The 23,764-nt window shown below is 30.5% G+C and overlaps 2 protein-coding genes and 1 long non-coding RNA gene across 3 annotated transcripts in view; all 3 read right to left on the bottom strand.

Annotated features, from left to right (window-relative positions):
• Positions 1 to 7,721, bottom strand: part of LOC111710429 (probable C-mannosyltransferase DPY19L3) — a 13,093-nt gene extending 5,372 nt beyond the window's left edge. The window contains exons 1-6 of the mRNA XM_023484517.1: positions 7,644 to 7,721; positions 6,928 to 7,076; positions 2,550 to 2,592; positions 1,514 to 1,601; positions 874 to 968; positions 179 to 266 (exon numbers count right to left, since the gene is read on the bottom strand). Of these exons, the coding sequence (XP_023340285.1) occupies positions 179 to 266; positions 874 to 968; positions 1,514 to 1,601; positions 2,550 to 2,592; positions 6,928 to 7,072 (459 nt within the window). The 5' untranslated portion in view covers positions 7,073 to 7,076; positions 7,644 to 7,721. The remainder of the gene's footprint in view (positions 1 to 178; positions 267 to 873; positions 969 to 1,513; positions 1,602 to 2,549; positions 2,593 to 6,927; positions 7,077 to 7,643) is intronic.
• A 4,595-nt stretch (positions 7,722 to 12,316) lies between these two features.
• Positions 12,317 to 13,691, bottom strand: LOC111710423 (uncharacterized). Its single transcript, XR_002767054.1, has 2 exons — positions 13,585 to 13,691; positions 12,317 to 12,360 (listed from the first exon to the last, which is right to left on the bottom strand). It is a non-coding gene; the product is annotated as an uncharacterized LOC111710423 (long non-coding RNA).
• A 2,439-nt stretch (positions 13,692 to 16,130) lies between these two features.
• The window catches only part of LOC111710421 (probable C-mannosyltransferase DPY19L2), a 29,215-nt gene continuing 21,581 nt past the window's right edge, over positions 16,131 to 23,764 (bottom strand). Inside the window, exons 11-22 of the mRNA XM_023484505.1 lie at positions 23,485 to 23,584; positions 22,700 to 22,948; positions 22,479 to 22,545; positions 22,088 to 22,152; positions 21,959 to 22,021; positions 20,844 to 20,935; positions 19,844 to 19,946; positions 19,045 to 19,103; positions 18,800 to 18,835; positions 17,792 to 17,894; positions 17,297 to 17,319; positions 16,131 to 16,311 (exon numbers count right to left, since the gene is read on the bottom strand). Of these exons, the coding sequence (XP_023340273.1) occupies positions 16,131 to 16,311; positions 17,297 to 17,319; positions 17,792 to 17,894; positions 18,800 to 18,835; positions 19,045 to 19,103; positions 19,844 to 19,946; positions 20,844 to 20,935; positions 21,959 to 22,021; positions 22,088 to 22,152; positions 22,479 to 22,545; positions 22,700 to 22,948; positions 23,485 to 23,584 (1,141 nt within the window). The remainder of the gene's footprint in view (positions 16,312 to 17,296; positions 17,320 to 17,791; positions 17,895 to 18,799; positions 18,836 to 19,044; positions 19,104 to 19,843; positions 19,947 to 20,843; positions 20,936 to 21,958; positions 22,022 to 22,087; positions 22,153 to 22,478; positions 22,546 to 22,699; positions 22,949 to 23,484; positions 23,585 to 23,764) is intronic.

Raw genomic sequence — 23,764 nt, 5'->3', positions numbered from 1 at the left:
CTGTATTCTGCTGTATCCATTGCATAAGATCAACTGTATCAGGATACAGATCTCACCTGTCCTGTATTCTGCTGTATCCATTGCATAAGATCAACTGTATCAGGATACAGATCTCACCTGTCCTGTATTCTGCTGTATCCATTGCATAAGATCAACTGTATCAGATTACAGAACTCACCTGTCCTGTATTTTGCTGTATCCATTGCATAAGATCAACTGTATCAGGATCATAGAATTCTCGTAGATTTTCTAACTCGTCATTCATTCTAAAAAAAATACCAAATATTTTTAAAAATAAATATTTTTTTTTGAAATAGAAAAGTGATTTAAATCGATTCAAATGAAGAAAAAATTGTTCTCCTAATTGTTAGAGAAAATTTGTCCTTCATACAATGATACAATTACCAACATTTAGAGGGATAAAAAATTTGATTGTAGGCGTAATTTCAAGTGACCCTGCAAGCAAAGAAGGGAATATCTGATTCACAACGGCACCCTTATAAAGCTTTGTCTGATCAATTAGTTATTAATGTTTATAATTTTAAAAACTGATTAATTTTCAGTTGTGTCTTCTCTATAATAGTTCTACTGCAGGAAAACATGTCAGAATTGTGAGAATTAAACACTTTTGAACTTAAATAAATATCTTCCACATTATTTGAACTTAAATAAATATCTTCCACATTATTTGAACTTAAATAAATATCTTCCACATTATTTGAACTTAAATAAATATCTTCCACATTATTAATCAGATAACGGTTTCAAAGGTACAGTTTTTAATCGGGCCTTGCCATCTTTGCATATATGGACGTTTAAAATGTTGCTTAAAGTTCAATCTAAATTTGGTAGATTTTCTTGTTTTGTTGTTACCTTGTTGTTTGTTGGTTGCCTAGGTATAGAATAAGTGTAATTAAAACAAGATGGCGGACAGGGTTCATCAGATATCCACGCTGTCCACCGCTCACCTTTATACAAAACAATTTACCCATGATTTTGTCATGCGAACCTCAATTTATTTTGTTTTGCCATGAATGTGAACATCCAAAGTTTCTACTGCAAACTAGATACACTTAAATCCTAATCATACAGTTATACCTAGAAAACAATGGAATACGAAGACGACATTATAAGAATAGGTGAATGTAATTGATGTTGTGAGCAAGCTAATAATTATATTAGACACTTATTTTATCAATAATTTAGTGAAATCGGTCTGTTTATACTGCACAATTGCTTTGGCTCATGCTCATTTGACTTTTTAATGCTGTAACTTGATTCCAAAAGTCGTCTTCCTATTTCTGAGTTTTCTGGTTATCACTGTAAGACAAGCCAGACAGATATGTTTTACTTTAGCTTTCAAAGCGCTTGGTTCCAGCTTTTGTGTTTGTCAGAGTAAGAAAACATTAAACAGAAGTGCATGCTTTCAATTTGCCATAAGCAATTTGAAAAAAAAAACATTGAATAAAAAGCTACCTCTATGGTGGCTGAAGTAAACTAAACATATACAAACCTTATTGAGAAAGAAAGTCCACAATGTTGGATCAGAAATACCAGCACTTGTTAAAATACAGAGGTACGGACTCCAGAAACATTTCATCCTGAAAAGGAAAAACTATATCATTATATGTATATCTTAAATTTCTATTTTAAACAAACATTTTTCTCTCATGAACTAATCATGATCAAACTCTTATATTTAAACTCCTCAATCAGCAAAGTGTCAACATTTTATATTTCACTTTAACTATTTGATCTTGTAGACAGTAGAATTCATATTTTGAAATATCAATTTTATGCTGTAAAGCTACAAAATAGTCCTGAAGTTTGGGCTTATAATTCGTTATATGTTTAAGAATCTATAGATCCGGATCCAGATTATGTTTAAGAATCTTTAGATCCGGATCCAGATTATGTTTAAGAATCTGTAGATCCGGATACAGATTATGTTTAAGAATCTATAGATCCGGATCCAGATTATTTTTAAGAATTTATAGATCCGGATACAGATTATGTTTAAGAATCTTTAGATCCGGATCCAGATTATGTTTAAGAATTTATAGATCCGGATACAGATTATGTTTAAGAATTTATAGATTCGGATGCAGATTATGTTTAAGAATCTACAGATCCGGATTCAGATTATGTTTAAGAATCTATAGATCTGGATCAAGATTATGTTTAAGAATCTATAGATCTGGATTCAGATTATGATTAAGAATCTATAGGTCCGGATACAGATTCCTAAAATTCAAATCCAGATTAAAGCGACATTAAGCGTATTTTCAAATGACCTGCGAAGATGTTTAATTATGATTATGTTTTCCTGCTGCAGTAGAAATGCGCTAGTTACTTTTGTAGAGAAAATAATAATTTTTCAAAATTATAAACATTGATATCTAATTCATACTTAAGCAGACGAAGCTTAGGGTACTGTTAAAAATCAGGCGTTGAAATCTTTACTTAGAGGTTCACTTGAAATTACAGAATTTTTTCTAAATAATTGATATTTAGCGGCCCCTTATATAAAACTCTAATCTAAATATTACCTTAAAGTAGAAACCGCCAATAAGCCCAGTATTAAGCTCTGACCTAAAAAAAATAACTTTAACTTTAACTCTTTCTTAATCTATAAATTTAGTCAGTCACAGTATGAGACAAAAAGATATAGGACATCAGTTTCCGAATTTAATTAATTTGAGCCGTGTCTTTATTCCGCCAAAATTCGGTTTCAATTGAGCGCCAGATTAAATCTTGAAACATTGAATAAAATTTTAAGTGGAACCCCAACCATTATTTGAGCTGCGTCTCAAATTTAAGCCGGGACTCAAATTCTTTAAATTCAGCCTCGGGTTGATAAAATACAGGGAATATAGAAAACCTGAGTTTGAGACTTAAGTAATTAGTTCCATTATGATAAATAATAAATCATTAAAAGAATTAAGTCTTTGCCACAAACTCAGATTTTCTTATCCCTATATTTTTGTGTTAACACCCTATATCTAGAAAATCTAGGATTTAAGGATGTAAAAACTATACTTTGACTTATTCATGCAAAAAAAAATATTTTTTAAAAAAATGCCTAATGAATTTTGAATTATTTTGGGAAAATTTCTATTTCTTTTTATCAATTTGATCACCATAAAGATATATTTCAACTTGATTCTTGTACAAATTCTTCAAGTTGAAAAGAAAACTATTTAAATTTTAGAATTCGAATACTTTTCTCTGAAAATTGAATAATATGTATTTCATACAGGATGTAGAGGAAACATTGAGTGCATGGTTAGAAGTTTCAGTTTCATTTTCATTTGTAGGTTTTAATCTTTTAGTTTTCAAGAATATAGAATTGAAATAGGAAAATAAGATGCATGTCGAATAGGAAATAAGATGCATGTCGAATAGGAAATAAGATGCATGTCTAACAGGAAAAAAGATGCATTTTGAATAGGAAATAAGATGCATTTTGAATACGAAATATGATACATGTCGAATAGGAAATAAGATACATGTCGAATAGGAAATAAGATGCATTACCGAATAGGAAATAAGATGCATGTCGAATAGGAAATAAGATACATGTCGAATAGGAAATAAGATACATGTCGAATAGGAAATAAGATGCATGTCGAATAGGAAATAAGATGCATGTCGAATAGGAAATAAGATGCATGTCGAATAGGAAATAAGATGCATGTAGAATAGGGAATAAGATGCATGTCGAATAGGGAATAAGATGCATGTCGAATAGAATATAATATACATGTCGAATAGGAAATAATATGCATGTAGAATAGGAAATTGTGAAATTGTGAAATTCTAAGAAAAAAAAGAGGTAAAGAATCTTTTTACAAAAAAAGGCAAGAATATCATAATATCAAAAACCACTCATGCTTCGCTTGATAAAGCAGGGTATAGTTTAAATACTGTTTCAAATCATTGAAAGCATTAAGATACATGTCGAATAGGAAATAAGATGCATGTCAAATAGGAAATAAGATATATGTCGAATAGGAAATAAGATGCGTGTCTAATAGGAAATAAACTGCATGTCGAATAGGAAATATTTCTTTCAATATTTTGTTTTTAGACCCCTTAGCTAAAAAATATGAAAATATAGAAGGTAAGACAAATTTTAAAAAAATGTGGGTTATTTCTAATTAAGATTTTGTCTTAAGGGGAGTTGAACTGAGAATGTAGTATTGTGGAACTTTTTTTAGGAATCATTTGACGTTTCTACGACATAAAGTTTGAGCGCAAAGTCGACGTTCAAAATCATCAATTTGGGTGGGTGGGTACGTTTTCAGAACCGGTTTTTTAATAAATTATAAAATAACGACTACAAAACAATTCTACCGTAAACATATAAGTAGTTGTTCAGGAACAGGTTGAGAAAATAAAAAAATTAGCTCTATCATCGAAAATAAGTAATGTTATTCAGTTATTAGTTTCTGTAATCTCTCATTCTTTACATACATTTTCTGTAGATTTTCTGGAATTTTTATAGAAAAGACGACATTTGAAAAATTTGTAGAACAAATTTGTAAAGTATGAGAAATCAAATATAATGATGAAATCGAAATAATTTATTGACAAATTTCTTTTAAGACAATGTTTCTAAATATCAGTTGACTGTAAATAATTTTTTTACATTTTCGTCGTCTTTATTTAATGATTTTTAAAAAATCGATTCTCAAAACCCAAATTGATGATTTTGAACGTCAACTTTGCGCTCAAACTCAGAAATTTTACATTGTGGAAACATTTTATAGGTCATGTCCACAATACTACATTCTCAGTTTAACTTTAACAAATATTTGAGAATGCGCTATTCGAGATGTAAAACTTCTTTTATTTTTTAGTATTAATTTACATCAATAAATTCTCGAAATTCGGCCGGGGCCTCCTTGGAGATATTGGATTGTAAAGTTTCTAAGAAAAAAAGAAGTAAAGGATCTTTTTGCAAAAAAGGCAAGAATATCATAATATCAAAAACCACTCATGCTTCGCTTGATAAAGCAGGGTATAGTTTAAATACTGTTTCAAATCATTGAAAGCATTTTTAAGAGTTACTTTTTTTAGTTTCATTATATTTGTGTAACCCACTGTATTTGTTGAACATTTGTGTTTAAACATTCATGTTATGTGAATGATAAATTGGACGAAATTACTTAGAATTCATCCATTTCAAAGTTGAGGCTTGAAGCGATGAGTAGAGACATTTTTAATATTGAATATTTTATGGGCTTCCATTACACGCCTCTATCATCATTTTCATCATCGGGATAAAATGTTTTCATCATTTTATTAAAAATGAATTTTCCTCAGCCCTCTCTTCTTCGAGAAAAGCTTTCAGACTTTGTCTATTTACAAAGCAAATAAAAACTTATGTTATGACACTTTATTGTGTTGTATGATTCTTGCAAAATAAAATCAGTGTCAATACATTTTTGAAGCAAAACTTTTAACTACAGGGTGTCCCAAAAAACATGGGAATTCAGTGACGAATTCGATATCGTCTTTTCAAATAATTCTTTGATTTAGTATAGTGATACCTACTGAGAAAGCTGTAATCTGTAAGAGTTTCGTCTGCTATGTTTACATTTTGTTTGTTTATGTTTTGACTGCAACCGGTTGTACTTAGTAAAACAAGAAAATTACAGTATACAAACAGAGTAAACTTGTCCGTATTCACTGTTCATCTTGCGGAGACATTATAGACACATCTTTTCAGTCTTTTACCCTTTTCATTAAATAAACTCTAGCAGACATAATAATAGTATGTCTTTTGAAATTAGGTATTACAATGCTAATTCATAACAAAGACGATATCGAATTCGTCACTGAATTCCCATGTTTTTTGGGACACCCTGTACATTCCAACCACTTTATTAATTTAAATTTGTACAGGGTTACTTAGTAAGAATAAGACTTTCATAACTATCTGCAAAACTATTGAAATTTCATTTTTTGAAGATTTAATTTGGGTTTTTATCATTTTAAAACTTTGCAAATTTAGAAACATTGAACATAAGTGTAAGAACAAAATAAGTTATCATTTTTTATAGCTAACCCTTTACCAAAACTTTGAAAGTAAGGAGAAATACCCGGCTTAACATTTACCATAAACATCAGTGAGTTCTGACTTAATAACTTTAAATGCTTTTTTATACAGGGTGTCCCATTAAACATGCCAGTTGAAAGACGACTTGAATAACGTCTTTGATCATAGATATTTGTCGAAATAAAACGAAATAACTCATATCTCTGGTAAATTTGAAAGCACAAAAAGCGGCAAAATTATTTTAAAGATCACAAACGACCTTATCTGTCATGTTTTGTGGGACACCCTGTAGCTCAACACTTCCTTATAAAAGCAAATATACGAAAAACAAAAAAATGCCTCTCTCCCTTTCCTACATTTTACTGAAAAATGTCCCTAATACAGAATTGAATGCACGAATTAAAATACAGTAAAACCGTATTCAAATGCTTTTATGTTCCTTAAACTTGACAAATATTCACAACACCATTTAACAATCTTTAACCGCTAGATTTGAAAAGAAAAACGTTCTATAAATGAATTTTACAAAGAGGTTTAAAGAAATAAAAGAACAAATATTTTTTTATGAAATGAGTCTTTCAAAGTAAACATTATCCAGCAAAAACAGTCATAATTGTTTTCAAGTCATATTATTAATTGGCCTGGCTCAAAAAAACAAAACATGAACTCAGAAAATTGTATCAATATTTATAGTATCTACGCTACTCCACCCTAATTTTACTTTAACAATTTGTAGCGTACTAAACAGCCAAGCAATAACAAAATTCGATTTTTTTCAAAATTCGTATTTTTAGGGTATTTTTGAATACTACGGGCAACGCCAGACACTTCAGCTAGTTAGAAATAAAATAAGAATATTTTACCAATATGAAAGCAGAGATCCTGCCTTTCCACCCCTGGACTGAGCGACTCTGTAGAATCAACTGATCCATCATTATCACTACGTGGAGGTTTGGTTTGGTTTGAAGAAATTTGGCAGCCATCTTTCTTTTGGTTCTGGTCATTCATCCATCTAAAGTTCGTTACTTTTCGATTATTAATAAATAAGATAAATCATTTTGTCATATAAACTTCAAGTTTATGTTTTTAGTTCAATTTTCTAACTTAACCTAAGATGCTTAAATTCTTATTTTAAATCAAATTTTGCTGATTTTTGCGGACAAATTGCTTTTATTTGTATTAGACCAAGAAAAAAATCCCATTATCTTATTTTTGGCCGTAAAAAGTTATGTAAAAAATTATTTTATCTGATTGATGTAAACTTTTCCTCATCCGACAAATCACCAATGTTTTAACAGTACTGATGTGAATTGCGGTTATTAACCGTATGAAAAAGCAAAAATGTCCAAATCTTCTTCAAATAAAGAAAATCAAATATTAGTAGGAAGCGATGTGATGGTGTAAACAAACATATAAATCTTGGGTTGTACGCCTAATAAAATTTCAAAGGACAACAAAAACTAGTTAAAATAAAGGTGATATTATTATATTTTTGTCAACAACGTGAGAAGCTGCCTATCCTCCTATTTTTAAACCTAATAAAAATTCTTAAAAGTAAAAAAGAAATAAAATTAAATACCTATTTGTGACAAATTTTATATAGTTGAACAGGCATATTGCACAGTACAGGGTCCAAATTATCAAAACAGAGCTAAATAAAAAAAACACTTATTATGAAAATAAATTCTTAAATTTGATGCTTTAAATGTAAAAAATAAAAAAAACATCGAAACATTAAAAATCTAATTTTCTAATTTTATCAATTGATTAAAATTGATTATAAAAAAAAACTTTTATAAAACTTATGAACATTTCATTCTAATTCGCGCGGGATTACCCATCATTGGTGCGCTTGCTTCTGCAAAATTAATTCTCGCATAAAACTCTAGAATGTTGAGCAAAAGTTTGAAGAATTAACAAGAAAATTTGCGTGAAAGGAACTGTTAAGTAACCCAATATGCTAAGATTCCAATGCCCGATTTACAATTATAACCTTGAAACATTTATCTGATCAATAATGAGGAAGAAATTGTAGTTTTCTTTATCTAGAACGATTGATCTTGTTATTAATATTTAAAACTTGAGAATCTATCCTAGAAAGACATGCACTGTTTTGGTTTAAAAATCCGCAAGTTAGTTTTGAAAAAGTAAACTATTTAGATCATTAATGCTTCAAGTGGCTAGTTAGGTTAAATGCACAGATTTCTTAAACAGGGCTAAAACTGTAAAATTACATAAAACTATTGAATTGGAAGACAACATTAAAGCAATAAATAAGTGTATTAGTGCTACAAAGCAAATTGTTATTCATTACTTATTAAGAGAAATGTGTTTGATTACATTGCACAATTGCCGCATCTCATGTTCATTGGACTATTAAAATTAAGCCAAAACTTGGTAATGTTACATCGTCTATACGCAACATCCTCCCTAACTTTCCGACCTACTGCAATATTGGACCTACGCCAGTTGTTTTTTTTGTATTATTTGAGGGTTAGGTTAGGTCAGGACAATTTCTGGGCCGAGCGCCGCGGCTAGGACAGGCTAGAGGGCCAGCTCTGCGGCCAAAAGTCAATATAGCAGCTGTAAAACGTCGGATGTGTAGTATAGCAGATTTGGCGTAGGTCAGAAGTGGAGTAGAGCGGATTTGCGAAGGTTGAAAATTACACCACCCAAAACTTGAGCCTAAAAGTCGTCTTCCTATTCCAGAGTTTTACCAGTAGCTTGACAATTAACTTATTAATAAAAATATGATCGAGTACACTGCACAAAGCTCATGAATGCAGTTATATTCAGCAGTTAAACTCAAGCTGGGGAATTTATTCTGGACATTTAATGATATTTTTCTCATTTTGAAACTTTATTAATGTTTTATAAAAATTACCTCCGCCGCCGTCTACAATTATGGATTAAATTGTCAGGAACATATTGAATATAAGGTGTTTTCGACTGTAAAAGAACTGTTTACAAGTCTAAATCTCCCAGTAATTAATAACAATAATTTTTCAACCTAATGGTGTACTGGTAAACCGAATGAGCCAAATTACAGAAAAAAAACTTAAAATATACAAAATACAAAAATACACATCCCAAAAAGAGAGGATTTTCAACGAAAAAACTTGAAAATACAAACTCTAATAAAAAAAGACGAAAACTCTAAAGAGACAAACTCCAAAGAGACAAACTCTAAAGAGACAAACTCTAAAGAAACAAACTCCAAAGAGACATCTCCAAAGAGACAAACTCCAGAGAGAAAAACTCCAAAGATACAAACTCGAAAGATATAAACTCCAATGAGACAAATTCCAAAGAGACAAACTCCAAAGAGACAAACTCCAAAGAGAAAAACTCCAAAGAGACAAACTCCAAAAAGACAACTTCAAAGAGAACAACTTCAAAGAGACAAACTCCAAAGAGACAAACTCCACAGAGACAAACTCCAAAGAGAAAAAACTCCAAAGAGACAAACTCCAAAGGTACNCAGTCTCCAAAGATACTAAAAACTCTGAAGATACAGTCTCCAAAGATACTAACAACTTTAAAGATCCAGTCTCTAAAGATCCTAACAACTCTGAAGATACAGTCTCCAAAGAAACTAACAACTCTGAAGATACAGTCTCCAAAGATACTAACAACTCTGAAGATACAGTCTCCAAAGATACTAAAAACTCTGAAGATACAGTCGCCAAAGATACTAACAATTCTGAAGATGCAGTCTCCAAAGATACTAAAAACTCTGAAGATACAGTCTCCAAAGATACTAACAATTCTGAAAATGCAGTCTCCAAAAGAAACTAACAACTCTGAAGATACAGTCTCAAAGATACTAACAACTCTGAAGATGCAGTCTCTAAAGATACTGACAACTCTGAAGATGCAGTCTCCAAAAAGCCGAATCCGATCTAACGATATTAAATTCAAAAAGAAATATATTTATATTTTTATTTCTCTCCTCAGCACCTAATTGTGCATCCCCCCCCCACCATATTGCATATTTAGACCATGTTCTAAGTATGTAAGTATGATGTACCGGGTTCTATAATCCTGGGGTTAATGCATGCATCTCTTCAAGCCTATTTATAAAGGGTGTCACAGAAAAATTGTAACATGCACATTGCACATATTAATATTTTATCAGTAAATACTTTTAAAAGCAAAGGTTTTTAGTAATTTTAAACCCTAAGATGTTGTCTAAAGTTTACTTGTATTTTTTTCGTACACCCTGTAGTTTGGTTTGAACCAACCAGAATAAATTTAAACTACTGTCCTTGCATCTAAATTTCAAATCTAATTATGCTGTAGCTAAATGTTGCGAGGTAAATGTAAAAAAACCTCAAGAAAGAGTAGCAGAAATATTTTATGTTGCAGCGTTTTCCTAAATTTCGATAAAAAAAGTTACGATGTTTAATTTGAAATGAAAATGCGGTTTTATAAATCCGAATCCTTATCTCTCTCCATACTTGGACCCTTCTTTATTTTTATGTAAACCCATTTCTTGTGTTTGCTGTAAACTTTTTATGTCCAACAATATTTGGTCTGTTTAGGAGCATTTCTATACTCATTACTCAATATACTACTATTCCCTTCATATCAAATACAAAGCTTCATTTAACACAAGAATGGGAACCCAGCATTGCCTGGAAACTAACCCGGCTTTCTAGAAAAAAACCACTCAATTTAGAAATTTAAGACCATTCCTGCGGTACTTCCGAGCACCCCAATCAAAATTTAAGCCGAATCGGTCAGCTGGGTTCATGGTTTTATGATTGGACATCTAAATATATCTACAGACAAACAGAGATTACTACTTTATTAATTAAAATTTGTGTTAGGTGTATTATTATATGAAAACACCTCGATAAAATTTAATTGCAAAATATGTTACCAAATCGGCCAGAGTATCTTTACTTTAACGGTGAAAGCCGATGTCTAACTTAACCTTACTAAAATAGGCTTAAGACTAAAAACCTTTCATTATATAATATAATTGTCCATAAATACATCTTTGATTTAAGTGCACGTTTGTAGACCATAAATACATCTTCTGATACATCTTCACCGTAAGTCGTCTTTATAAGTTGTCTCTCGGAGACAAACTCCAAACCAAAGCAAATCCCCGCTCAAAGTTGAGTTGAGGAGCCTAACCAACGAACCAACCTAAGCAATGAACAAACCTAAGTAACGAACCAACCTAACTAACGAACCAACCTAACTAACGAACCAGTCTAACCAACGAACCAACCTAACTAACGAACCAGCCTAACTAACGAACCAACCTAACCAACGAACCAGTCTAACTAACGAACCAACCTAACCAACGAACCAACTAGCCTACCTAACATCCAAAATAACGACAATCCCTCACGTTATTACAACAATCTAATGAAAGGTTTCTAATAATTTCCTTCAGGTTGTTCTTATAAATAGTTCAATCTCAATGAAGGTCTAATCTTTTTAACGTTTGAAACAGTTTATAATACTTAAAGAATTCAAGTTTTTTTTAAACTGGCTTTGATGTTTCATAAGACAGAAAAAGTGTTAAGAATTAAAACTGTTATAAAATTAAGATAATGTTTTAATTAACTTTAAGAAAGAGTAGACGTAATTTGACGTGGCATTTCAGAATCACAACGGTACCCAATAAAGCTTGCGCGAGTAAGGATGCTTTTCAATTTTGAAAAGTGTTGAATTATGTTCATGATTGTTTCTGCGCAAACTCCTTTTTATGGAGAACCCATGATTTAAATTAACCATCGTTTTATTTTATTTTTCAAAGGTTTACAGGGTTCTGTTGCGAATTATACATGCCATATTTCGTCTCCATTCCCTTTTATAAATGAATGATGTTGAGACGAGTTATTTCCTGAAATCCTTCATTGCAAAGATACAACTGAGTTTCAAAATCTCCTAGATCACGTGTTATCTGAGTCAGAAAAATTTGTTCGCAAGATTTAGAAAAAATTAAAATAATTTTTATCACATAATTTGTTTAAGGAACAGATATACTAATGGCAATATTCAGACATTGTCATTAATAAATTTATATATTTATGGTTGAATTCAGACATTGCCATTAATAAATTTATATATTTATGGTTGAATTCAGACAGTGACATTAATTAATTAATTAATTAACTATTTCAGAATTTAATTTATATATTTATGGNTGTTATTAATTAATTAATTAATTATTTCAGAATTTAATTTATATATTTATGGTTGAATTCTTGTTTTTCTTTTTCCTTGTTTTTGAGAAATTTAAAAATATGGTTGTCGGCCGACTGGTTCAGGAGATACTGAAAATAAAAAATAAAAACATTTTTTCAAACTTTCAAAATAACGATGAAATTTTTTCTAATTACCATTTTTGGCATAAGTTATAGGAATTTTTCTATGTGGAAAAAATCACCCAGCCTAACCTAGTCACAGATTCACAGTCCTTACTATAGCGGCAAAATAAATGCTGTGCAGCAAAAATGACAATATTAAAAATGACCAAAATGTCGTATCGCAATATGTTATAAAGGTTACATTTTGTTCTACAATACATCACGGGCAGCCGTAGTGCGTACATATGAATTTCCGAGCCGGGTCAACCTTTCCAGTCCCATTTTGTACTGTATCGGCATTGGGTAAATAAGGCAGACACTAAATAGGACTAGCCGGTGCAACGTTGACGCGGTCAGACCTTCAAGGTTTAATTTACTTTTACTAAAGGGGCAGAGGTGCGTGATATATCCTTTAATGCCAGGTTTACTAAAGGGGCAGAGGTGCGTGATATATCCTTTAATGCCATGTTTACTAAAGGGGCAGAGGTGCGTGATATATCCTTTAATGCCATGTTTAATGTGAAAACTAAGTTCTATCTACTGTTAGTTTAAAGGTTGATTAAACACTTTTAAATAGAGAAGCCATTAGTTTAAAACAGAAGATTTAAATTATATAATGAACACTGTGTGAAAGGAAAGAAAAAAGGACTTTGGCAACGCGTCAAAACAAAAACTTTATATCTCAGAATTCAATTAAAACATTTCGAATCTAATATTTCTATAAGGTTTATAAAGACAGAAAGAAAGATTGAAGATTAATAATTTGTTTAAACCCATCCTTCTCATTTATCAAAATTAATTTATTTCGCCTTTCCTCATGGGCCCTTTTTAAAAAATAACCCCCCCCCATCCCGCCTTTTTTGTTTGGAATTGATATGGGATTAACAGAATAAAAAAATCACGGGCAGCCGTAGTACATTTGAATTTCCGAGCCGGGTCAACTTTTCTGGTCCCAGTTTGTACTGTATCGCCCGGACATTGGGTAAATAAAGCAGACACTCAATAGGACTAGCAGGTGGACGCGGTCAGACTGTAGGTTGAATTTACTTTTACTAAAAATTAATTAAAAATTATATCTACTTTACACTGATTATTTAATTTCTCAAAAAAAAAAATAAAAAAAACCCTTGTTGCTATGCTTAGGAATTTCTTTACGTTGGATTTCTATAATTTATGACGAACCTAACCTACCTTTAAGAACGAGTTGAGTCCAAAGGAAAGACCAAGGGTTGAAAAAGCTTGGAAAAGAACTGAGCCAATATTTTTCATAATTCCAAACTCAGCAGAATAATTCTAAACAAATATAGAGTTAATCACTTTTAACATTGTATCAAAAATTTTCTTTTTTGTAACAAGTTGACCCCTCCCCCACCACCTCACTTTTCTCATATTTTTGTTTTCTTTTTTCATATCAGTCCTTTCCCCATCTCTTTCGGCAAAATTTTGGCTACTTCCCTTAATCGTTCAAACTCGAGAGAATGAGGTTTAAGGAAATGCATATTTATTTGAATTTCATGTTTAACAGTCAAAACATATTTATTCGGTTTCATGTTAAACAGACAAAACATATTTATTCGGTTTCATGTTAAACAGACAAAACATATTTATTGTTTCATGTTAACCAGTAAAAACATATTTATACGGTTTCATGTTAAACAGACAAAACATATTTATTCGGTTTCATGTTAAACATTCAAAACATATCTATTCGGTTTCATGTTAAACATTCAAAACATATTTATTCGGTTTCATGTTAAACAGTCAAAGCATATTTATTCGGTTTAATGTTAAACAGTCAAAACATATCTATTCGGTTTCATGTTAAACAGTCAAAACATATTTATTCGGTTTCATGTTAAACAGTCAAAACGTATCTATTCGGTTTCATGTTAAACAGTCAAAACTTATCTATTCGTTTTCATGTTAAACAGTCAAAACATATTTATTCGGTTTCATGTTAAACAGTCAAAACTTATCTATTCAGTTTCATGTTAAACAGTAAAAACTTATCTATTCGTTTTCATGTTAAACAGTCAAAACATATTTATTCGGTTTCATGTTAAACAGTCAAAACATATCTATTCGGTTTCATGTTAAACAGTCAAAACATATTTATTCGGTTTCATGTTGAATAGTCAAAACATATTTAAACGCTTTCATTGAATTGTTTAATAAGTAATTCTTATTATCTTTTTTATAATCCGGGTTCCTAACTTAAAACAACCAGAGCTGTTATTCTATAATTGTAAAAACTTGGTAAAAACAAAGCATAAATATATTTTTTACTTTTTCAACTTTTCTTATTTTCTCCTTTTGTTGTGACCTATACAATTTCCCTCTACTCCAATCTTCTTCCCATTTTATCATACTTTCTCTTTCTATCTTTTTGCTTTTGCCTTTTAAACATCAAATTTGAAATAACCTTTTCCAATTTTCTTACCTCTTTTTACTCTGCCCTCCCCCCCCCCTTTCCGTCTTANCTACACACCAGAAATATAAGTTTATTTTAACTACACACCAGAAATATAAGTTTATTTTAACTACACACCAGAAATATAAGTTTATTTTAACTACACACCAGAAATATTTTCTGATGCAACGCCAAGTGGCTCGCTTTTGAAAGAGTTGTACAAGATTTTCTGGACTAATCAGAAAATTTAAGAAGGATGAATCATTTTGAAAAATTGTAAAAGGTTTATTTATAAGTTTTCTTTAAAAAATGCTAGGTTTTTCAAGTATTTTGGTTTTTTTTTTGCGTTAAAACTTGGAGATAATCTAATATGATATGGAACGCTCTGTACCTAAATCTCATAGATTTTACAAATAAAAAAAGTGAGCAATATGCGTGAACAGTTTAAAAGAGCTCCATATAATTATTTAATGGAAATATTAAATATCTGCAGTATTCCATTATCAGTAGGTTTCAAAAATGCATTTTTTAAATTCTTTCAATGTCACCAAAGTTCTGGGTTTAACTGTACACACAAAAAGTTGACAGGTTACGATCATAATTAGGCTTCTATCTATTTTAATAAAGGGTCAATCATAATTTTAAAAAAAATTAAAAAGCAACATCCTTTCAAAAAGTCGAATTTAAGCCAAGTCTACAATCAGATTTTACTTGGAGACTTGGTGAAAACTGGGATTCAAAAAGTCAAGTTTAAGTCGAGTTTATGCACCGAGATTTCGCCCAGTTTGTGACTGGAGTACAACCTTGGAGTTTAAGTCGAGTTAAAGTGGAGTTTTGAAGTGGATATTTTAAATATAAGTTTTCACCCTGACTTGGTGAAAACTGGGATTTAAAATGTCGAATTTAAGTCGAGTTTTTGCACCCAGATTTTAACCAGTTGGTGACTGGAATTCAAAAGTGGAGTTAAAGTCGAGTTTGGGTGGAGTTTTGAAGTGGAGTTTAGGATAACTAGTTGACATCTAGTTGTATTATCCACTTCTGTTTACTAGGTAATCTAAGTTGACAAGCAGCATGCATGTTCAGAAGTAAACTTGTTTTCAAAGTGACAATGTTCAGTGACTATTAAGAATGAGAAAGTAAAAACGACGTGAACATCTTTAGTCTAAAATTGCTTATTTGATAATTTGAGAAAAACATAAAGTATTGTTTATAGCTTCAGGGAATCATGAATATAAAGATACGGTATAAATTCACTAAAGTCGGTTTCTGAAATACCTGTAAATACCAAACTGTTAGTATACTGACAAACATTATACTAACCTAATCTCTATCTCTGAGCCCAAGTGTAGTTAGTATAAAGAGAATGAGGGCTTGAAGTAATGATACTAACCTTATCTCTATTTATGAGCCCCAGTGTAGCGAGTATGAAGAGCATGAGGGCTTGAAGTAATGAAACGAACTGAGCAAACTGCCAGGTTAAAGTATAAACCACTCCAGTCAAATATATTCTAAAAACAAACATTTTTATATTGGATATTAATAGGGTGCAGAATTTTTTTATTCCCCCCCTCCCCTTTTTATTTTCGCTGATTTCGAGAAAACAAGAAACATTTCGTGTAAAAAGAATGAAAAAAACTTGTTTTTTAAATTTTCAAAACAAGAAAAAAAACGTATATTTTATTACAACCTACTTGTAACCATTAAATATTATCAGTAAAACTTATTATTTGTATTTGCACTAAAATTACTTTGATGGTGAATTAGAACTAAAACCGTTTTATCGCATACAGTGATAACCTGAAAACTCTGGAATAGGAAGACGACTTATAGACTTAATTTACGACCTTAAATAATACATTGAACATGAGACACAGCAAATTTTCAGTACAAAAAGACCCCATTATCTCTAAAAGGGATTTAATAAATTACTAGTGACACAGTTGCTTTGTAACACCATAAAAGTAATAAATACATAAAAGTATTGCTAAAATGTTTCTCACTGTAGTATAACATACATTTTTATTAATAATTGTATTTTACAAAAATATTAAAAGATTATTAGTATTAGTATATTATAATCACAAAAATGAATGGGGGGGGCATGGGGCCCAGAGGATATGGTTAATACTTTAAATAAATCCATTGAATTTTTTTGACATTATTGAGTTTCATAAAAATGTATGCAATAAGATTTAACTAATAATTTATCATCGTTACGGATGAAAAGATAGGAATTATACAGTTTACATTAAACTAGGAAAAAGCTTTCAATCTTTTTGCAAAGCACAAGGAGCATATATCATAAGTTTTGGGCACACTTCATAGCTTTCCGTCATGCGATGTTTCTTACTCTTGTAACTATTGATATTTTTGTCTTCTTCATTTAGACAAGTTTGAACCAGAAAAATATATTTTTTCAAAAAAATCAATCAAAATACTTTCACAGGGGTAGAAAACGTAAATAAACATTGAACAATATTTTAATATAAATACCTGAACAACTGGCTTTCCCTTCCTTCCCTATAGAACAAAATTGAATTTTAAAAATTAAAGAAAACATTTTCTGTCATTTCTGTGTTTCAAGGGTTAGCTACTAGCTTTATGATATATATAAAACAATGATTAATCTAAAACGATGCATTAATAAGGCAGAAAAGAAGGATATTGCATTAACTGGTAGATTTATGTCTCTTTTACCCACTTTTTACCAAGAACAATCTTATTCTAGAAAATTAAAAACTTAAAATTGTCGAATAAATGGAAAATTCTAAATAAACTTTAAATCCGTATACACTATACATCTTTTTATTTTAAAGTCAAATTTATGAGTGACTTAATACTTTTGGGAACAAAGCTGAGTCTTTCATTCAAACTCAAATTTTTTAATTATTTCAAAAAGATTTTCAATTTTAAATCAACAGAATTTTATTTTATATTTTATGTTTAAAAAAAGTCCCCTATGTTTTTTAACACTTCTGAAATTCACATTTCCCTGAGAAATTCTCCAGTAGCGTAGAATTGACAGAAAATGAAGGGAAGGGAGAAATGTTCCCTTAGAGGAACTGTAAATGTAACTCTAGTAACATCAAACCTAAATAGTAATTGTATAGGTAACTCTAGTAACAGCAAACCTTAATAGTAACTGTATAGGTAACTCTAGTAACATCAAACCTAAAGAGGAACTGTAAAGGTTACTCTAGTAATATCAAATCTAAATAGTAACTATATAGGCAACTCTAGTAACATCTATCCTATATAGTAACAGTATAGGTTACTCTAGTAACATCAAATCTAAATAGTAACTATATAGGCAACTATAGTAACATTTATCCTAAATAGTAACTGTAAAGTTTATTCTAGTAACATCAAACCCTAATAGTAACTGTATAGGTAACTCTAGTAACATCAAACCTAAAGAGGAACTGTAAATGTAACTCTAGTAACATCAAACCTAAATAGTAACTGTATAGGTAACTCTAGTAACATCAAACCTAAATAGTAACTGTATAGGTAACTTTAGTGACAACTAACCTAAAGAGAAACTGTATAGGTTACTGTAGTAACATCAAACCTAAATAGTAATTGTATAGGTTACTATAGTAACATCAAACCTAAAGAGGAACTGTAAATGTTTCTCTAGTAACATCAAACCTAAATAGTAACTGTATAGGTAACTCTAGTGACAACTAACATAAAGAGAAACTGTATAGGTTACTGTAGTAACATCAAACCTAAATAGCAATTGTATAGGTTACTATAGTAACATCAAACCTAAAGAGGAACTGTATAGGTTTCTCTAGTAACAATAAACCTGAAGAGGAACTATATACTGTATAGGTTACTCTAGTAACATCAAAAAAAGGTTTTTATAAAATGAAATGTTTAAAAAAATGTTTCTTTTTAAAAAATCCATTAAAAGTTTTCTATTTTTTGTAATCAGAATAAAAAGAAGAACGTACTCTCACTAATCTGAATTTAGAATTAAAGGAAACCAACCTGTTCATAAATACATAGACAACAGTTAGAACTCCACTAAACAATTATCAATTAATCATTATGATTTCATATCTTATAAAATCTAAAAGAATATTTCAAATTGTTCGTAAAAAAAATTGTCCCTTTTATTTGGTTTAAATCTTCAGAAAAGAACCGATTAAAGGATTAAACTGAATTCAAATTTGATTAATAAATCAATTATATATTTTTTGTATATTTTTGGAACAATTGATTTATTGATTTGCCTGAGCCAAGACCCAGAAAGAGACCAAGATATAAGGTATAAGGCACTCAAATACAATCCCTAAAATTATTTAATAATAAAAAATAAAAATATTGGGGCCAATTTTTTTGAATTTGAACCTAGTTGCTGAACTGCTGATCACCGGTTCAATTTGCGCACTATCTCAAATCTCGTAACATTGATTAAAATTTCATGATTTAATTGTGTCTCATGTTTTTGAACAGCATTTAGACGTAATTCAACTTTTTTGAATTCGGCCCCTGACTAATTTTATCCTTCCTATCAGAAAATTTGTATTAATTTTCCGTCAAACTATCCTAAGCATGCCATTTAAAAAGATGGGGAACATAAGCTGTCATTGGGGAACAAATGACTTTAGCTTTGGGATAAGTGGCGAATAATATAAAGTTAAGTTAATTAAACTGAGGCCGAAATTAAAGAATTTGAGCGGCGGCTTGAATTTAAACCGCGGCTCAAATTTGGTTGGTTCCACTTAAAAATGTATTCAGTTTTTCAAGATTTTATCCGACGCTCAATTGAAACCGGTTTTTGGGTGATTTGAGACGCGGCTTGAATTCATTAAATTCGGACACTGGTTTATATGGTTGAAAGCTGTCGGTCACGTAACACAGGCTGTCTACGCCTGATTCAGAAGATATAGTATAGCACTATAATCTTCAAGTTTAAAATTCAAGAATATTTGAAGACTAGAACTTGTGAAATGGTTTTGAATCAAAACTATGACATATTGTTTTAATGTAAAAGTTTTAGGTTTATAGAGACGTCTGATAAGCATGTACCTGTAAAGCGAATACAAAGTATGTGTAGAAAATAATAGGACGGAAACCCAAGGACTGAAAACGGTAGAGAATAGAGAGAAATATCTCCTGATGAATGTTAAACCTAGATACATACAAGGATACAGTGGGACACAAAATAAACTAGATTAAAAAGAGCTATATAGTGTATCCCCCCCCCCCCACCCTGAACTAACGAGAGAGAGAAGCATTCGGTTTTTTTTTATTTAAATCAAACGTGTTTTCGTCTATAACTCAACAGTCTTTAGACTTACAGATTTGTTTATTTTATACTTTTTCATTTGCAATGTATATGCCAACAAAAAATTATTTCAGATAAAAGGCTATAAAATTATGTAAAAGGGGTCAAATTGTGATCGAAAGTCACTGTTTTCTGAAATATTGACAGAACCGTTATATCCACGTGCCCCCCCCCCCTCGATAAAAAAGAATTTCATCCCCGATTTACTTTGGTACCCTTAAGAGTGTTATCTGATTAACAAAGGTCAACGATCATTAAAAATGTCTTCGTTTTAAAGATAAATTACTTTGCATGATAAATGGATGAAGGACAACTGTACGTATGTTTCAACTGATCATAGACGTCAAAGAAGTTCAATTCCAGATAAGTTTCTGATATTTGTAAGGAAAAAAAATATTTATAGTTTTCTATTTTGTATTCCTACTCAGAAAATAAACAATTTAAAACCAGTTCCAAGTTATTCTAAGAAAGGAAAGAATTTTTTGGAGAAAAAGAAATTAAATACAACTTGCAAACTTAGCAGACACATTCAAATAATAATTTCCAAAATGTCAGCATTCTTTAATGTTTTACATTTGTCTTCAAGATTTTTAAACGTGTTTTAAATAATTTTTTCTTCACAGCCTCCCAAAAAGGTTTAGTTTTACCCTAAAAATGGTTTGGTTTAGCGCTAATAAGTAACAAAGAAATTATGCAATTTTTTGTAATGCCAAGTTTTAATAGTATATCTTATTTTTTTACCTTTGAATGATGTTGACAGTGTTCAAGGACTCGGTCTTATTATCAAATTGAAGATCTCTTAATCCTTCACCAATAGAGGGCGCTGATACCAACTTAAAGAAAAAATAGAGTGCGCTGATATATAACTTTGAAAAAAAGAGGGTGCTGACACCAACTTAAAGAAAATATAGAGGGCGCTTATAACTACTTAAAAAAATGGTAGAGAGGGTGCTGATACCAACTTAAAGAAAATAGGACATGAGCGCTGATAACAACTTGAAGAAAATAGTATAGAGGGCATTAATACCAATTCTATAGAGGGCGCTGATACAAACTTTAAAATAGTATGGAGGGCGCTAATACCAAATTAAAGAAAATAGTATGTACCCAAGTAACAAAATTTCCCAAGATCCTCCAACTGTGGTGATTTTTCGAGGAATTTCTCTAGAATCAGTTCCTGCACTTGATTCCTCGGAAAATCTCGAGAAATTCCCCAGAATTGGTCCCCAAGATGAAAGTTTTTTGCGGAATCACAGTTTTGAGACTCAGTTTCGAGAAATTCACGAGAAATTCTTCAGAATTCTTCCCCACAAAATTCCTCAGAATTTCTCCGGAATACTTCTCCGGAAATTCCTGAGAAATTCTTAGGACTTGATCATTGACCAAATATAAACAGAATTTTCAACAAAATTGACAAAATATAAATAGAGTTTTAAATTAAATTGACAAAATATAAACAGAATTTTCAATAAAATTGACAAAATATAAACAGAATTTTCAACAAAATTGACAAAATATAAACAGAATTTTCAATAAAATTGACAAAATATAAACAGAATTTTCAACAAAATTGACAAAATAAAAACAGAGTTTTAAATTAAATTGACAAAATATAAACAGAATTTTCAATAAAATTGACAAAATATAAACAGAATTTTTAATAAAATTGACAAAATATTAACAAAGTTTTCAATAAAATTGACAAAATATAAACAGAATTTTCAATAAAATTGACAAAATATAAACAGAATTTTTAATAAAATTGACAAAATATTAACAAAGTTTTCAATAAAATTTTCAAAATATAAACAGAATTTTCAATAAAATTGACCAAGTATAAACAGAATTTTCAATACCTGTTTAAAGTAAGAATAATAAAGGCCCTGCTCGGTACGAAATGAGATTTCTCTCTCTAACTCCTAAAATGTAATATATATTTAACTTTGGAAAATTTGAAGAAAAAAAAGTGGGTGTTTCTAATTTACCATTATTTCAGAGAACCAAAGATCATTCTCATGTAGTTGATGAAGAAAGTAACTGTACTTGTATCCTACATGGGAAGTAAGCCGTTAGAAATGATAATGTAGAGAAAAAACAATTATCTAAACATTTTTTGTGAAATTCATACTTATATTTTGTAAATATTTTTTCTGTCATTTATTCCTCAGAAGCAGAAATTTGCAGACTACAGACTACAATTTGAAATGCTGACTAGTACCGTGCAACATTTTTTTACATGTAAAATATGACTTTCATTGACCTTTATGATTATGATATGAGTTGGGACACTCTGTTTTCCTAGTCCCCATCTTGGCAGTTTGGATATATGAAAGAATATATGAAAGAATTACAGAATAAATGATTTCTATTTGGTTCCTAGGAGAAGCATGATGAGGGTTCCCAGGATCTTGTTGAACGGAGCTACCAAACCAATAAATCCAATCTGATAAAAAATCACATTTATTTTATATTCCTTTATAAAGTGTACATGCACTTTATTAGTACAAATGTGTGTCTGTATATGTTCCCTTAACCTTAGGAAAGATATTTATAGTTTTTATGTTTGTCAAACAAATTTTTGGCATAAAATGGCCGACCTGCTTTTGCGCATTTTTCTCAACTTTTCTGTTTTCGTCGTTTTTTATTAACTTCTCCTCCTTCCTTCCTTTCCTCTCTCTTGGTCCCTCCATTCCGCTTAGTTCACCGCTTCTAGATTCTTCTAAACCCTTCTCTTCCTTAGATTCAAGACTCTCACTAAAACCTCTTGATTTTCTTTGTCGAGCCCCACTGGAGAGCTCAATCAAATCTTCTGGTCTATGTCGTCTTCTTATGAGATCGTCTTCATTCTGCAAATTTTGAATTAGTATTTTTATTTTTGTTGAGACTAAATTAAAAATAAATTCAATATCTTATAAATTCTTTTCTCGTGTTTAGCCAATATAAATAAACAAGTAGTCCATTTTGTTCCTTTATCAAAAATGCCTTTATAGAGTTTGTAATTAGTATGTCCTGAAAATCTTTAGATGCAAAAGGTTTATTCACAAAATATTAAGACTTTTGAATGGCCAACCCCTTATCATAATAAATACTGAAATAAAATGTAATTTGCTGCAAACAGAAAATATAATTCTGTAGTATTCGAGGAACCATATAGCTGTACAATGATAACCACAAAACTCTAAAATAGGAAGACGACTTTTAGCTCAATTTTTTAATTCAAATTTGTGCAGTGTATACAGACCCATTTTATTTTAGTTGTGTATAATTTTAATTAAATAAGTGTCTATTAAAGGTATTTGCATCAAATAAGCTTAAATTTTCTGGTTATTAATATTAGAAAAATGATTAATCAATTCCGTTATTTATATCCTACATATTTTACCTTATAAATTATATCTGCCATAACACTTCGTGGAACATAAATAGGTTCTTCTTCAATATATAAACTCTCATGTTGGAGGGAATACAGGTCTATCTCAGCTCTAAACATAAATAGGTTCTTCTTCAATATACAAACTCTCATGTTGGAGGGAATACAGGTCTATCTCAACTCTAAACATAAATAGGTTCTTCTTCAATATACAAACTCTCATGTTGGTGGGAATACAGGTCTATCTCAACTCTAAACATAAATAGGTTCTTCTTCAATATACAAACTCTCA

Source organism: Eurytemora carolleeae, unplaced genomic scaffold (assembly GCF_000591075.1).
Source record: "Eurytemora carolleeae unplaced genomic scaffold, Eaff_2.0 scaffold1061, whole genome shotgun sequence".
Classification (NCBI taxonomy): domain Eukaryota; kingdom Metazoa; phylum Arthropoda; class Copepoda; order Calanoida; family Temoridae; genus Eurytemora; species Eurytemora carolleeae.
The sequence above is the reverse complement of the archived record's forward strand: the minus strand, read 5'-3'. Positions and strand labels throughout refer to the sequence as shown.